Raw genomic sequence first — 17,523 nt, forward strand, 5'->3', positions numbered from 1 at the left:
AAGACACTATACTGATGTGTATAGGAACTCAAGTTTTAAAGTCAGGTCACTTCAGATGAAGACAATAGACTGGAGTACAAGGAACTCGAGTTTCAACATAAGATTACTCTTGAAGGAACAAGATAAGACGAGTCCTTCCTGTGGTAGCCATGAACGACTTTACTTCACATTAAACAAGGTAATCTCAGAAATCTTGATTCTCTTCCATATTAGGATTGAATATTCAATTTGAATAAATCTTATTTTTGTTGAAACATGAAAGTCTAATAAGATTTGGCCGTTGACTGACTGTTGGCAACATGGCAGGTGGCACATATGGATACCATGGTAATCTCGGGTTTTTAAAAATTATGTGCGTTCTTACAGTTCACTTTGTCAGCGGTCGCTCATTCTGAGCATGCTCAATCTGACGTGGCAAAAAGTCTAAATTTCGTACACAACAATATTTTCTTTGGAAAAATATAAGATCTAGTCTACGAAAGTCATTCTTTGGGTTGAATGTTAGATTCCATGCTTAGTATCGGTTTGAAATCAGCATTTATCATTTTGCTTCCCGACACGTGCGATTCAGGAAGTTAGAGTTCTTGTATAGAAATTTCAATTTCGTTTTACTCTCTCGACTACTGTCTATCTTGTTTTGGTCATGTGGGGAAATGGTAAGTTTATACTTGAATTGACTTTTTATATATAAATTTATGTATATAAGTTTCTTTCATAAGCCTTTGATGAAAATACGGAAGGTGGAAGGGTATCATTGCTAATGTTACGTTATAAACTCATTGGACACTACCATACAAAGCGAAATGTTCAAAAAACGTTCATCATTTCTTTAATGATTTATCGTCATCTTCCTCATCATTTCGAACCTTATTTTTAACATTTTCATCAAAACATGATAAGAATGCTCGAGTTTTACTGCATTGTGTTAAAGGTCAAAAGAATTGGTACCAGACTGTGTTGGGGGGTGTTGAGAAATAAAGCTTTTACATCGTTTTATATGCAACTTACGTAATCACTAGATCAATTTTTTATAGTTTTAATGATTAACACACCAACAACATATTTGTAGCTCTTGAAGGAAATAGGCATGCTGTTTTTAAATGTTATAATGACTGTAAAAAACAATCAAAATAGTCCCGTATTAGGTTAGCATGGTGAAGGATACGTACATAACTAGTTCCATGTTGCTTTGCATTTGTGGCCAACTGTTCCAACATTTTCCTTTCTGTTATTCCCATAGGAAACGATTGGATTTACCTTTAAATGGTTGGAAAGTTTTTGATTAATGATGTCCAGTAATCAGTTCCAATCTACAGACTCCAGTCATGAGTTTTTTGATAATATTGGCATGTCAGGGTCAAATACTGGACATTCACAAAACTATGGTGGAGTTACTGAGAACTCAGGTTTCAACAACCAGTTACAGTTCCATCAACTAGACTCAACTGGATCTCAACAAATGGTGGCAAGTTCTACCGCTAAATATTTTCAGCCCAGACCAAGCCAAGGATATAGTTCACCTAACCAAAACATGGTACCAAGTAGTACTCTATCCTTATCCAGCAGGATTGAGCAACAAGGTGCAGTATCAACGGCTCAACTTTTCCAGCCATATCCTTCCACGGCTTCTGCATTCTTTAATGACAATGGTGTTCAACAGGATGCAACACATACAAATGATATTATTTTGAAAAAGTCACCACAACATGAGAACAATGATACTGCACAGCTTTTCCCATCTGATCAGAAAACTAAATATGGTGGACCTAAGTTTGATCGACATGGTCATCAAACTTTCAATCCGTCTGAACAAGCTACGCAGATTTTTCAACCTCAGCTTACTACCAATGATAACTTAAAATTACCTGGTTCTGCTACACAAGAGTTTCAAGGATCTGTTGATTCAGCAACAAGCATCATTCAGCAGCCATCAGTTCATTCAAAAATCCCATTTTATGAGGTGCCAAAATCTGATGCTGCTAACCATTTTGGTTTTCATGACCATTCAACGATTAATGGGAATTCTGCTCAAGAATCATATCCTTCAATGAATGCATTTGAACAACATGGACATCAAGGAGACTTACCAACTCATGTAGTAAATGGGCCTGCACAGTATTTCCAACCTCAAACTAACATGAACCAATTTGCAGAGCAGCTACAGTACCACAAACAAAACTTTGCTTTCAATGATGAAGGTCAGACCAAGGAAGAAGTGCCGAATGTTTCAACTCAAACAGCGACTTTATTTTCATCAAATTCGCATGGTAATGCTTTTGATGAACTTGGGCCAAATCAGTATGATTTATCAACAAATAGCTCACTAACGAACCCCCCTCAAAGTGTGGGAAACAAGGATCATTTACAACCAAGTTTTTCTTACTCTAGTTACAATCCTAGTCATCATATATCTAATACATCTGTTAGTGGTTTTTCTCATCCCAGCGATGGACAAGTATTAACTAGTGGTGTATTTGAACAGACAAATGTCCCACAAGTAACGCAGAACTCAAGCGACCATGCTGATTATTATTCGTCAGAAAGATATAGACTGTCGGGGGATGTCGAGGGCAAAAACCAGTCAGTCACAGATGAAAATGCCTATGTGGGTTCAACCTCAGCTTCTAATACACCTGTGTCCCAGGCCCCCTATGACAATGTGCAGGGCTTGGACATTGTGAGGACAACTGAACGATCTTCTACCGAAACACGCAAAGATAATGAAGGTTATAGACATACAGCTTCAAATCTCTACCCTCCATCATTAGGTCCAGAAAGTGAACCACAATTTGAATCATCTACATCACTATACCCTCCAGGATTGAACTCAGCTATTCCTATGAATCACGGCGAGTCCCTTTACCCGCCAGGAATGGATTTAACTGAGTCAACCCTACCCCCGGCACAAGACATGTATCCAGATCACACTTCATCATCAAGTATGGTCAGTGCGTCAAACTCCGGTACAGATCTACAATCGAACTCAAAGTTTAATCAAAATCACGAGGCAGAACCCGATTCAAAAGATTCTCAGGCTGAAGAGCAGAGATCATTAAGTCAAGATGTTTTAGAGCGTCCTGATACATCCACCTCTAACATTTCTGGTATTTCAACCGTACATGAAAATTTATCTTCCACTGAACAAAATCTTTTATCGCCGAGTACATTTATGCAACAAACACAAAATCCAAAACAGTCCTTGGATGTCCATGCTGAACCCCGTACAACCCAAACAGGCAGTTCACCTGTTATTAGTCAACCGGCAGAATCCAAATCAATGATAAATGACGTGGCTTTAGATAATCGAGGTGTGACCCACCACCAAATCCCACCACATTCTCACCTGTTGTCCTTAGTTCCGAGCAGCCTACAACAGAACGAAGCACGCTTCTAGCCAAAGATAATAGACCAAATTCATCAGCATTCACCCCAATACATACAAACCTTCCCTTGCACCATGCAGTACGATCAAATCTCGAATCTCCATTGCGTTCTCCCGTAGAAAAGGAGAAGAAAGAAGCTTTAAATTCCCGTGCTGCTATTCAGACGTCGTCTTTATGGGATAGTGAACCTCAACTGACCATGCCCGGTTTGATCGTACCAACTGTAGCTCATGGGAATCACTTTCAACCTGTTAATCAAAATCTAGCAATGGCAGGATACGGGGCTACGGTTCCCGTTGTTTCTGGCTACAGTCAAACGAACTATATGTTCCCTATGCAATCAAGTAATTCCTTACCAATCGCTACTAGTGTTCGCGGAAATTTACCCAATCCCGAGGGGGTAGGGCAACCAGAGCGGCCAGTTCCGCCACTCGACAAACCGACGTATAAAAATATCTCACCACGAAATTCTGAGGAAAGGTAAGATTTCATCAATGACACGTAGCCAAGTCGTTTATTTTTTGGGGGGGAGGCATAATTCATAAGTTGATGATCTGCTGTTATTAAGTTCCTTTGAAATCGATTGTTTTCTGCAAATTGCAAATTGCAACGTGTACATATGAATATTCCCCTCCCCTCCCCCCTAATTATCGAGGTTAGCAACGCCAATGGATTGTACTCAGTGTTGTTAACCATTCCATCATTATATTTGGATACAGATTGGGCAACATACATCAAGTTAGAGTGACTTTACGCGGGAAAACCTTACCTAAAGAAATACAAATAAATTTTGCAACATGTAGATTTTCAAAAACTGCGTATCTTTTTTCAATTTTTTTAGAACGAGTAAGATTTCAAAAGATACGGCTACAAATAGTCCAGAAAACGCGAGCGATCAGCGTTCTTCCAGTGAACTGGACCGTAAATCACTGCCGTCACAAGGACTGTCATCCCAGCAACAGCATGCGATGCAAGACAGACAGTTCTTGCAGCAGGAGAAGTTTTATGGCCAACACAATGTCGAACAAGGACAACAGATTGTATCCCCGCAATTTTCACAGCAACGACAGTCTCTACTACCATCACAACGTCAGCAACAAGAGTCACAATCACCCCATCAACAGCAACAACCTTTACAACAAAGACAATCTGAACAACAATGGCAACAAGAGTCACAATTCCCACATCCTCAACAGCAAGTACTCCTGCAAAAACAGCTTCATCAACAACCAAAACAAAGACAACAGGGACGTCAAACGTCACAAGAAAAACAATCTCAGCGGAATTCGCCACATCAGCGACTAGAGTCTCAGCAGAAGTTGCATCAGGAAAATCGACATCACTTTATGGAAGAAAATTCGCATCAGCCGCAACTACAACAGCAACAACAAGTACAACAACAACAACAACAGCTACAACAACAGCAACAGCTACAGCAACAACAACAGCTACAACAACAACAACAGCTACAACAACAACAACAGCTACAACAACAGCAACAACAACAGCTACAGCAGCAACAACAGCAACTACAGCAACAACAACAGCTAGAGTATCAACAATTTCTCGCTTATCAACAAGCCTTGCAAAGGTGTGAAACCATAATTCTTTTTCTAGAAGTTAATGTTTGATATATTCGGTAGAATCTTTGACTATACGTTGTTTTTGTTATTGCTGTTTTTGTAAAAGGTTATACGAAAAAATCAGTGACTTTTTCAAAAGAAATGCATGTGCTATATACAGCAAATTAAGGTTTTCTTCAAATTGCTCTAGTTCTTGGGAATTAATATTTTTTTGGTAGCATTTAAAATGTAAGATACCGTATGTTCTTACGACAGATATTTAAATACATAAAACTTCATCGCCAAACAAAAGTTACACTAAAGTTTCATATCGTTCCTCCCTCCCCTATTTCGCTAGTTAACCAATTTTTTCCAGGGGGTCACTGACTAAAGCATATTTTACTCATTTCGACGTAGACAAACGAGTGGACAATATGGGCAGTACCAACAAATGAACAGCGGTCAATTTGTTGGAGATTATGACTCTGAAGAAGAGTGCAATCGATATTACGATGACAGTAGAAAATGGTTTTGGTCGTTCAAGAGAAATAGGTGGATTCGAGCCGATAGGTTAGTAGAAAGAAAATCCGTTTTTAGCTACGGTTTTATTTATCATTTTCATTGATTGTATGACCAAGATATAAGAACTTTAGAATGGTAAAGCTTCTCTATGTACTTGGCAATGCTTTATGACCAAGATATAAGAACTTTACTGTGGTAAAGCTTTTTTATATGTAGTTGCAATGTTTTATGACCAAGATATAAGAACTTTACTGTGGTAAAGCTTTTTTATATGTAGTTGCAATGTTTTATGACCAAGATATAAGAACTTTACTGTGGTAAAGCTTTTTTATATGTAGTTGCAATGTTTTATGACCAAGATATAAGAACTTTACTGTGGTAAAGCTTTTTTATATGTAGTTGCAATGTTTTATGACCAAGATATAAGAACTTTACTGTGGTAAAGCTTTTTATATGTAGTTGCAATGTTTTATGACCAAGATATTAGAACTTTACTGTGGTAAAGCTTTTATATGTAGTTGCAATGTTTTATGACCAAGATATAAGAACTTTACTGTGGTAAAGCTTTTTTATATGCAGTTGCAATGTTTTATGACCAAGATATAAGAACTTTACTGTGGTAAAGCTTTTTTATATGTAGTTGCAATGTTTTATGACCAAGATATTAGAACTTTACTGTGGTAAAGCTTTTTATATGTAGTTGCAATGTTTTATGACCAAGATATTAGAACTTTACTGTGGTAAAGCTTTTTTATATGTAGTTGCAATGTTTTATGACCAAGATATAAGAACTTTACTGTGGTAAAGCTTCTCTATGTAGTTGCAATGTTTTATGACCAATATATAAGAACTTTATTGTGGTAAAGCTTCTCTATACACTTTTCAATGTTATAGGAACAAACGTGATCCAAATTATCACAACGACGATCGTTATCAGCAATCGAGACGAAGTCAATATGATGAACGCGAATATAGGAGACGTGACGGAAGACATTCTAGACAAGATTACGAACAACTCCGTGGACATCGTTTCGATAAATACTCTTCTCGCAGAGATTCTTTCTCGAGTAATTCGAGTGAAGACAGTCAAAGACTTGGTGGACGTTCTGGTCGATCTTCTCGTTCTCAGTCTCCTACACATTCTGTTTCCTCTCGTACCAGTTCCCGCGCTCGTAGAAGTAAACACGGACATTCGAAACAACAAGATTATGACCGTGATAGGTAGGTGAATCATCACAATGTTAAAGTGTATTTTACTTTTGGTTAATGATGGCCGAGTGAGAGATTTGGAAATTCTTTAATATTTGTTCGTTCCTTGATATGGTGAAGCTTGATAAACTCGACTTGTGTTGCAGCTTTCGTTTCATCTACGAGATTTCGAATGGATCAACTAGCTTCTGACCAGTCAATTCACAACAAAGGCTGTGCATTTGTAAAGATTATGAATTAAGTTTCTCGATTTGGTGCATGAAAATTATACTTCATAAAGTGTTAAAAGTCATTAAACGCCGTGACTCTTTATCCATTATGATGTGTCTCATAAACACTCTTGGACGCATCGCGAGCGGCGTAGCCAGCCCACAAATTCGGTCGTGCTATGTAAATTTTTCTGTGTTCACTCACTGTAAAAACACTTGATTTCTAAAGAAATGAATAATGTTTGTAAATGTAGATCGTCCAGGTTGGTATAGTCCTGAGAAGGACTGTTTCTGACATTTGACTCTGAAGATGACTACCGCTAAGGTTGTCGAAACGTCAGTCAACAACAACAAAAACATTCCTTCTCAGGACTATACTAACCTGGACGATCTACATTTACAATCATGTAACGATACTGCCGGCTTCAAACCATTTACTTTGATATAAATAATGTTAATGATCTGAAATTTACATAGCACGACCAAATTTGCCGGCTGGCTACGTCACTGCGCATGACAAATGGTGTTTAACATACATTTTATTCAGATATTACGGTGAAGACGTGAATCGTCGCACTCGGCAGCCATCCCGTAACTCAAGACAACTTAGTTCGGACAATGGCACCTCTTCATCGTCACCAAACTCTTTAAGTGACAACATCAAATGGAACGATAAGCCAAGTCAACAATCTGTTGATCGGGTTGCTGCAGATTACCATGTGGAAAAAGGTGAGGGCTGTGTAGGGAAAGGAAGGAAAAATATTTGATTATGGAGAACGTTTAGAATGCGTATTTGAGACAAATAATATGGGAATAGAGCAAAATCGTCTTAGTTTAGTGATGAACCAAGAACCAAAGTTTTATCAAATTGTTCATTTCCTCTGAGATAAATTGATCTTTATCTTTTGTTATAGCTTCGACGCCAGAGCGCCTGACACCAAAACAACATAGCGCCCCTCATATTTTGGGAAAATTTTGCGGTATATCACGAATGATCTATGCCCCACCAAGGCGTATTCTTGATGGTGAAATTAGCGAAATATATCTTACAGATGTTGTGGTATACGATATTCTATAAAATAACACTATTATGTAATGTTTTGGATTATTCATGTATATTTGTTTGGATTTGTATCTTTATAGTGTGATGCTCGAAACAATCATGCTCACACTTTTCCTGGACCTCTTTCCAGGTGTGTACAGTAGATAACTTTGTGGATAATGGTTGATATGTTCATATACAAAGGGAACAATGTGGGTATAGTTGGCGTGTGAAGTTACACAGTAAACATTATGGACATAGTTGACTTGTGGATATCTAGGGTAAACATTATGGATATAGTTGACTTGTGGATATCTAGGGTAAACATTATGGATATAGTTGACTTGTGGATATCTAGGGTAAACATTATGGACATAGTTGACTTGTGGATATCTAGGGTAAACATTATGGATATAGTTGACTTGTGGATATCTAGGGTAAACATTATGGACATAGTTGACTTGTGGATATCTAGGGTAAACATTATGGATATAGTTGACATGAGGATATAGATCATCATTGAGAATGTCGTTCAAAAATATTGCTTTGGATTATGCACTTCAATTAAAGTTATTTTGAATGTATTTTTACAGATCAAAAACTCACAAGAGTGACGTTGTAAAGTTTGCAAGGCATCAGGCGTTGATCGCTTTTAACAACTTGAAGAGATCGTTTGAAGAGCGCGAAGGCAGCTACATATTGTGGCAAGTTTTGGCTGTTATGGTGCAGCAAAATGGGGTATGCATTACAATATCTTACATCTGGCCGACATCATAACATCACCTTTGTAAACTGTTGTTTTGTACAGTTTTTTGTTGGTCATTATTTGTATAACAAAATGTTGCTTGTGGTCACAACCTTAAATATATTGATCTGAATAGCGTATTTGTCATATGAATGACAATTGAGTAGTTGTTAAAAACTGTAAGATCAAATGAAACGATGCATTTTGGCATACTTCGCAGACGTGAAAAGGGTTATGTCTTTAACTTGTCTCTGTTTTAAACGTCACCTCCCCGTTTGGCGGTGATGTCATTCTTCCTTGTCTTCATCTTAAACATTAGCAAATTGTTGTTTTCATTTAAGCAGTATATTTCTTTAACTCTGTTTTAAACGTCACGTTTGGCGGTGATGTCATTCTTCCTTGTCTTCGCAGACGTCACACCTGATCACGTGACTTCTGATGAGACGTCTGCCGAAATGCATTGCGTCATTTGATTTTATAGCTATGGTCATCGTTTGTCTTTCCATTTTCACCTGTTTACGGTATTTGTACTGTATCATCAAGATCGTTGAATGAAGGACGTCCCGTACAATCTAAAATTTATCAATGCATTCCGAATGTTAGAGAATTTAAGTAGCCTGATGTTTGGAATAATGTTCTAGTACTTTCTCTGTTATTTCATTATTTGTGTGTTTTCAAGGTTTACCTAAACACAGACATTGCAGAAGTACTGACGTCAGATCTTCCAGGTGTGCACCCTGAGCAAGAGTCTAGTCCCAAGTTTCCTCAAGAACAGTCGTCTGGCTCTGAAGCTCGATTTAGGGAGCTTCTGTTATGCGGCAAATCTCGAGTACGTCATGTGACATTTACATGTTACTTTTTGTTGTTGGTCATGTGAAATTTTGGAAATGTTTAAGGGTTTGTTTTCACATTTTAGGAAGCGTTGGAGTTTGCTGTAAACTACAAAATGTGGGGACACGCATTCACACTCTCCTATAAAATGGACAGGAATCTTTTTCTTAATATCATGAAGAGGTTAGATTTGGTTTATAAAAGAATTTTACTCTCTTCACATGGAGGATTGTACTTTAACAATCTCACTTGGATTATCTCATTTGGTTGATCTCACTTGGATTATCTCATTTGGTTGATCTCACTTGGATTATCTCATTTGGTTGATCTTACTAGGATAATCTCACTTGGGTTATTTTACTTGAATACTCGTGTCTTTAGGTTCACATCAACTTTACGCGAAGACGACTCCTTGTTGTGTTTATATCAACATCTTTCGCAAGAACGACCTTCCATCATTGAGGTATGTGTACGCTCGGAGAAGATCTTCGAGAATTCAAAATATTTTGAGAAAGGGTTACGTGTGTAAACTCCTTGTTTGTTACTGAATTATTGATGTAAGGTTTTGCGTTCTGGATCTATGGATAACCTGTCATGGACTTTTCAATGTTTTGGGAGTGATGTTAGGTTCATTTGCCTCATTTTAACTCGTTCTGTGCTCGCTCGTGTTTGACGATCATTTACTGGAAAGACAATGAATAGAATAGATATTTCAAAGAATTAAGTTGTGGCTTACGAAAAACATGCATCGTAAATGTGAAAATTTAGCCAGTGGCTTAAAAATACTTCTTGAAAATGAAGGTTTGAACTTTGACGTACAGTCTCACCGGATCACCATCCCTTTCTCTCCAACCTCTTTTTTTCCTATGTCCTCCCTTACGTACGTATCTGATGTGAAATGACTATGTTACCTTGCGTGTTGCTGTATCTCGTGTGAAATGTCTATGTTACCTTGCGTGTTGCTGTATCTCGTGTGAAATGACTATGTTACCTTGCGTGTTGCTGTATCTCTTGTGAAATGTCTATGTTACCTTGCGTGTTGCTGTATCTCGTGTGAAATGACTATGTTACCTTGCGTGTTGCTGTATCTCATGTGAAATGTCTATGTTACCTTGCGTGTTGCTGTATCTCGTGTGAAATGTCTATGTTACCTTGCGTGTTGCTGAAAGATTGGAATCATTTGTGATTTTACATAAATAATGCAAATCGATCGTTATCGTATAAACCGAGGACGAGATATTCCCCGTTAACTTGCGGTGAATGTTTTTCATAGAAAAAGTTCAAACGTTGGCGAAATCATTTAGCAGTTATGATTGCAAATCCAACCAAATCGCCGGAGCAAGATCAGAAAAATATACAAGCTCTAGGAAAGAAATTGGGTAAGAGACAGATTTTTCCTTCGCCTTGATTGGTCAACATTAGCACCTTTACATGTTTGTGGATGTAGATCGTCCAGGTTAGTAGAGTCCTGAGAAGGACTGTTGTTGTTGATGTTAACTGACGTTTTGACAACCTTAGCAGTAGTCATCTGTTTTTGACTCTAAAGATGACTACCGCTAAGGTTGTTGAAACGTCAGTCAACATGAACAACAACATTCTTTATCATGTTGACTCTGAAGATGACTACCGCTAAGGTTGTTGAAACGTCAGTCAACATGAACAACAGCATTCTTTCTCATGTTGACTCTGAAGATGACTACCACTAAGGTTGTTGAAACGTCAGTCAACATGAACAACAACAGTCCTTCTCATGTTGACTCTGAAGATGACTACCACTAAGGTTGTCGAAACGTCAGTCAACATGAACAACAACATTCTTTCTCATGTTGACTCTGAAGATGACTACGGCTAAAGTTGTCGAAACGTCAGTCAACATGAACAACAACATTCTTTCTCATGTTGACTCTGAAGATGACTACCGCTAAAGTTGTCGAAACGTCAGTCAACATGAACAACAACATTCTTTCTCATGTTGACTCTGAAGATGACTACCACTAAGGTTGTCGAAACGTCAGTCAACATGAACAACAACATTCTCTCTCATGTTGACTCTGAAGATGACTACCGCTAAAGTTGTCGAAACGTCAGTCAACATGAACAACAACATTCTTTCTCATGTTGACTCTGAAGATGACTACCTCTAAGGTTGTTGAAACGTCAGTCAACATGAACAACAACAGTCCTTCTCCTGTTGACTCTGAAGATGACTACCACTAAGGTTGTTGAAACGTCAGTCAACATGAACAACAACATTCTTTCTCATGTTGACTCTGAAGATGACTACCACTAAGGTTGTTGAAACGTCAGTCAACATGAACAACAACATTCTTTCTCATGTTGACTCTGAAGATGACTACCACTGAGGTTGTTGAAACGTCAGTCAACATGAACAACAACATTCTTTCTCATGTTGACTCTGAAGATGACTACCACTAAGGTTATTGAAACGTCAGTCAACATGAACAACAACATTCTTTCTCATGTTGACTCTGAAGATGACTACCACTAAGGTTGTTGAAACGTCAGTCAACATGAACAACAACAGTCTTTCTCATGTTGACTCTGAAGATGACTACCACTAAGGTTGTTGAAACGTCAGTCAACATGAACAACAACTGTCTTTCTCATGTTGACTCTGAAGATGACTACCTCTAAGGTTGTTGAAACGTCAGTCAACATGAACAACAACATTCTTTCTCAGGACTCGACTTACCAGGACGATCTACATCTACAAACATGTAAAGAAACTCCCGGATTCAAACCATTTACTGTATTAGCAACTTCATGCACAATTGTTATATATAAAGCACTTAAGATGAGAACCACTACGTTCATTAAAATTTGTAGGTCAAGTCTTCGACATTTTCGATACATCTCCCTTTGTTGATCTTTGTTATTTTTGCTCGTTTCACAGAGTCACGTGGCTTGTTTGAAGCAGCTCATCTTTGTTTTCTATTGGCTGGAAATACTGTTAGTGATGCAAATGGAACAACTTTACTTGGCTATTCAGCATAGTAAGTTTCTTCCTGGGGTAGTGGAGCAGGGGGGGAATTTACATATCACGATACACTATACTTAAGAATAGTAAAACTTGTGGGGTGATCTCTCTCAATGATGTTAGTTTTATGTAAGTTTCTTCCAGGGGGACAATTTACATATCACGTTACACTATACTTAAGAATGGCAAAACTTGTTGAGTGATCTCTCTAAATTATGTTAATTTTATGTCTTAGTATTTAATATGAAGAAAACAGTCACGTGTTTCCGTAATTTAAACTTCTGACCTTCAATAATGATAGCCAAAACCGTTACAGAAGGAAACCAAAATTTTGATGTATTGTTCGTTTTACTCGTACCAATGATTTTATATTTCTCATACAGCGGTGTTCGACATGAATTCATTGATGTTCTGGCTCTTCAACGCTCTGAGGTAAGGAACCCTTGAAATTGTTGCACAACTTAAAACCTAGGTTCCATACTACTAGTTCCTATTTCATGCATTAAACTATAGATGTACTTGTAGCAAGGTCGTATTTTGTTTTTCTTAGATATACGAGTATGCAATGAGTTTGAAGGACGAGAACTTCATCGTTAAAGACCTACAGGTTTGATATTTAGCTTGCAGTTTTATTGCAATTCTTGGCTTTCATTATTACATGTTACCTTATCCCAAAGAAAATTCGCACGAGTTGCGTAAAAGTAAAACTTATAGTATTTTATCCCGGACCAAACGCCACAGACAATCTTTTATTGCTAGATCTTGTAAATATATATAATAAAGTTAACATGTAATTCTTAGTATAGTATGATAAATATATAGAAAATCAATGTAAATTCTTCGTACTTTTTAATCTGAAGATGAATAACGAAAACCTTTCAATTCAATTCATTAAGCCTTAAAATGAAAATCTCAACTCTTTCTTTACTAGCCTTGGAAAATAATGCACGCTCATTCTGTTGCTGAGGAAGGGATGATCATCAAGGTAGTTTATTCGAGGTTTTTATGATCTCATGTTTTCATAATTTCGTTGCCTTCATTTACCACACTTAACGGGCAACTTGATAATAGTGTTGGGGGACAACCTTGAATTTAGTTTGGATTAAAATTAGGTTTAAGTTTGGATTAGAATCAGGTTTAAGTTTGGATTAGAATTATGTTTAAGTTTGGATTAGAATGAAGTTAATATACATGTAATGTAATCATGATTGTTGATATTGTTGTTTTTAACTTTTAGGCATTCCATTATTGTGAATCAATGATTGACTTGATGTTGAATCATCCTACAATGTACACCAACAGCTCCATCGTGATGATATATGCTGTATGTTACTTTTTGTTTCTTGTACTATATCATAAAGGTTAAATTACATTTTAAATGCTCGAAACTAATATGTATAGGTTTTATACACTAGAAGTCTCGTTAAAGTTATCACGTAGTCAATTTTAGATGTGTAAAACGTTCGCTTGCAATTTGAAATTGATCTTACAATTTGAAATTGATCTTAATTGAAAGAAGTTAGTGAGTAAAACTTTACTGTACACAAACTTCCGTTTAGCTGACCGTCCGTCTCACTCAAGACGACAAAGTTGCCCCTTTGTGGGATACGAATGAAAAGCTAAATCAACTTCTCGCCCTGTCCAAGGTACTGTGATGAAATGGCTTTGTCCTCTAAACTCTGCCGTGTCGTACGCCGACTGCCATAACTAGTCAAATTATTTGAAAGTTATCTGAAACAATTTGTTATATATACGAGAAAGATTATTATCCTTATGTATCCCTATAACGTTTTCTTTAATTTCCTTCAGGGATCCAATGTGAACTGGCAGTCACCTACTCAACAGCAGCCAATCGACGAATCAAACATTCGGACTGGATCACATGACTACACAACAGACAGTCATACCTTTCCAACATCTCAGTATAATAATAACGCGGCTCTAGATGAACCCGAGAGCCTGGACAATACTAATGTTAGCGACCAAAGTTATAGTCAACCATTTTACCAGGACAGCAACCAAGCCGCTACACAAAGTCAATTTAACATGACCGATGGTCAAAATGAGCCTTATGGCACTATCTATAATCAAGACCCTATAACTCAGGAAGAATTGAATTCGTACGAAGGTGGAACTCAGTCTGAAGGATATTTGCTGGATAATTACTCGCTCGAAAATAACTCTGCCGTACCAAATCACGTGGGTTATTACTCGGCTGGTGCCACTTTCAATCCTGGACAAACGTATGATATGAGTGGGTCGAATATTGAACTTACTGAAAGCAATACCGTGTCCGCTTCAAACACCACTTTTGACTACTATGATGAAGCAAATTTCAAGGTGAGAATGCAATCAATTTGGTTTGGTAAAAACCTCGCTTCCTTTAAGAGCTTTGCCCTCACAAACAATAAATTTTTTGCCCTCTCTTTTTAAACATGCTCCCTCCTAATTTGTTCATTTATCAGTCGAATAATGAGGGTATCCCTGCGGAAAGCAATAACAAAGAAGATATTCCAAACGTGGAAAGCAAAGAATCCGAAAAGGAGGAAAAAGAGAATGACAAAACGGACAAGAAAAGCAGTGTAAAATTTCGTGCAAATATCATCAACGAAAGCGAGGTTCTCATGTTTCGTCTCAATTTTTTCCCAGGGTTGGTCAATTGGTGGGTTTTTCAAGAAGCTTATACCAAAAGGTCAAAATGAAATAAAACTACCTGACGATAAAAAGAAAACGGTAAAGATGGCAAAATTTTCATCCTCGACATCTATCATATTTTTGTTTGCTTGTTTTCAGTTGAGATTATCAATGTAGCGATAGACCAATGAACGTCGTACGTCAAATAAACGTTTTTTTTTCATTCAGATTTATTGGGATGAAAAAGTAGGAAAATGGATTAACACTGAGGAAAGTGAAAAGGTATGTCCGTATCATCTGATGTCCTGTCCTGTGTAATCATTAATCTGATTAACGTTGTGTTGTTTATGAAAAAGGAGAAGGTCGACCTACCTCCGCCTCCGATCGATACTTCTTTGATCAGCGGTGCTCCCTCATTGCCTGTAAGCACAACAGCAGAACCGGCGTCGAGCTCAGGTAAGAGTTTACCACATTAGAAATGGTTATCTTTTGAAGTCACGTTATTGACTTAAATTTATATTAGTATTGTACTCAATGTCAAGCTGATAGGTATTCGGTTGACACTTGATTTTTCATCAACGAGTAAGTCTGCTATACTCAAACTGAACAAACACGAGCGATGATAAAGTTGCAGTATTAAAACAATCTCTTTCATTACTGAGTGCAACTTGAATAAAGTCATTTTTAAGGATATCGATGTTTGAAAGTTTAGCTTTCCAAAATGACGTCGAGTTGACTTTGTTTCATTCCGTTTTATCATCTAGTATCGACTGTGAATCAATTCAACTCTCCCCATGATCTTTCTTCTCAATCAAATACATCTTTACCCCATGGCTACCCACCTTTATTAAATACTACTGCCTTTACTCCCGATCAACCTGAGGTGTCCCTGGTAAACACACCATTGACAACACCAAGTCGTTTCTCGCGTCGAGCACAAGGTGGAAAAGGTAAAACCACATCTATGTCAGACTTCACCATTTTCTTTCGACTTTTCATTGTGATTTGTTTTGATTAATTTACTACAGGAAGAAAATCAAACTGGGTAGATGTTTTGGGCGCATCTGGTTCGACAACTAAAATAGATCAGGGAGCTTCGCCAATGTTGTTTCAGCCTCTTTCTGCTGGAAGTCAAACGCAAATGGGAACAAGTAAGGATGACTGGAAATCTTTTCAAAGAAGTAAATATCAAATTGAGTTCCCTGAACTGGGTCGGTTGCAAAGTTTGTTTAAAATTCCAATAGATGTTCATTATCATCCCATGAAGACCAGTAAAGTACCTTGAGTTTTCGATTTGATTGAAGGATATACAAACTTTAAAACAAACATGACGTGGATAGTTAATGTGAAAATTAACTGTAAGTTTTAAATTTCGTTTTCAATACTCGTTCATAGATTCGGCCAGTCAAGGAGCAGATGGAGCACAGCCATCAATCTTTAGGTAGATGCCATTACTGTTTCTAGCGTTCGCTTTAACGTGAGCCGTTAGCAAAATCCTCCCGCATCCAAATCTTTTTTTTATTTTTGTTTTATAGTCCGAGCAATTCTGTAAATGGTATGACAAAGCAACAAGGAAACAATTCACAGGTAATTCCGCCAAAAGAGTAAGAAATTAAATGGTGACATTTGGTGACATTTGGCAACTTGTATATGAATGTGCATATGTGCTATACATTTTCTAAAAACTGGTTCATTGGTTCAATGAAGTACATTATTGAAAGATCTTTTTACAAAACACTCGTGTGAATGAAATAGACTTGAAGCATTGAAGTATTGAAGTCCTTACTATAGGCATCAAAGACAATTGCTTGTTGTTTGGAAAGCAATGCATATGTTGTAGCAATACAAGGCTCTCAGTTGATGCTTCGTACTTTTAATACTTCTTATTAAATGTTATACATAAATCATGCACTGATTTTTATAGGTTACGCAGCCAGCATCTGCCGGTGTGCCCTTCTTTAATCCTGCAAGCTTTAGTCAGTCGGCGTCGTCATCTAATCGAGGTCTATCGTATCCGCGTACGAACAAATAATTATATTTTAAAATGCGAGAAATTATCGATGAAGAATTATGAATAAATAAAAATGCAAATAACTGTACCCTGTTGTCTGAACTTATCGTTTAAAGCATTGGAAGTATGTTTAAAAAATACCCATATGCTCGTAGTGTCCGAGATCATATATTATTAACATCGCACGTAAGAAGCAGCATAACTGTTTAAATCATCGTTGAAAACCGCAAATTTTTGGAGAGCCTTAACAAGTATGCTGTTATGTCTACAATTGTAAACGTCATTAATTTTTTTGAGCACTGGCTTTTTACGGTTCAATTCGCATTACTTTTCGTTTGGAAAGGAACATTTATCAGCAAAAACATTATTGTAGTAGT

The 17,523-nt window shown here is 37.3% G+C and overlaps 2 protein-coding genes across 2 annotated transcripts; both read left to right on the plus strand.

Moving 5' to 3' along the window:
- Window positions 1-420: 420 nt before the first annotated feature.
- On the plus strand, window positions 421-3,512 carry LOC124438791. Its single transcript, XM_046988989.1, has 2 exons — window positions 421-656; window positions 1,241-3,512. Exon 2 carries the CDS (start codon window positions 1,286-1,288, stop codon window positions 3,392-3,394), a length of 2,109 nt encoding a protein of 702 aa, XP_046844945.1. The 5' UTR covers window positions 421-656; window positions 1,241-1,285; the 3' UTR covers window positions 3,395-3,512.
- LOC124438788 (protein transport protein Sec16A-like) lies at window positions 3,302-17,234 on the plus strand. The gene is made up of 28 exons (XM_046988983.1): window positions 3,302-3,863; window positions 4,225-4,974; window positions 5,363-5,515; window positions 6,362-6,688; window positions 7,433-7,614; window positions 7,800-7,945; window positions 8,029-8,078; window positions 8,521-8,665; window positions 9,352-9,501; window positions 9,589-9,686; window positions 9,885-9,966; window positions 10,777-10,882; window positions 12,418-12,517; window positions 12,885-12,933; window positions 13,052-13,108; window positions 13,433-13,486; window positions 13,739-13,825; window positions 14,061-14,147; window positions 14,311-14,841; window positions 14,967-15,083; window positions 15,151-15,234; window positions 15,364-15,417; window positions 15,492-15,591; window positions 15,900-16,085; window positions 16,164-16,286; window positions 16,531-16,576; window positions 16,671-16,722; window positions 17,060-17,234. Exons 1-28 carry the CDS (start codon window positions 3,583-3,585, stop codon window positions 17,165-17,167), a joined length of 4,305 nt encoding a protein of 1,434 aa, XP_046844939.1. The 5' UTR covers window positions 3,302-3,582; the 3' UTR covers window positions 17,168-17,234.
- The last annotated feature ends 289 nt before the right edge of the window (window positions 17,235-17,523 follow it).

This window comes from Xenia sp. Carnegie-2017, unplaced genomic scaffold (assembly GCF_021976095.1).
Source record: "Xenia sp. Carnegie-2017 unplaced genomic scaffold, XeniaSp_v1 HiC_scaffold_19, whole genome shotgun sequence".
NCBI classification, from domain to species: domain Eukaryota; kingdom Metazoa; phylum Cnidaria; class Anthozoa; order Malacalcyonacea; family Xeniidae; genus Xenia; species Xenia sp. Carnegie-2017.

What these genes read in the sequence shown, in the direction of transcription:
- LOC124438791 (XM_046988989.1), top strand. Translation starts at nt 1,286, where the DNA reads ATGATGTCCAGTAATCAGTTCCAATCTACAGACTCCAGTCATGAGTTT.
- LOC124438788 (XM_046988983.1), top strand. Translation starts at nt 3,583, where the DNA reads ATGCCCGGTTTGATCGTACCAACTGTAGCTCATGGGAATCACTTTCAA. An exon ending in TATCAACAAGCCTTGCAAAG is followed by an intron (nt 4,975 to 5,362) that starts GTGTGAAACCAT and finishes ATTTCGACGTAG; the next exon opens with ACAAACGAGTGGACAATATG. An exon ending in AACGACCTTCCATCATTGAG is followed by an intron (nt 9,967 to 10,776) that starts GTATGTGTACGC and finishes TGTTTTTCATAG; the next exon opens with AAAAAGTTCAAACGTTGGCG.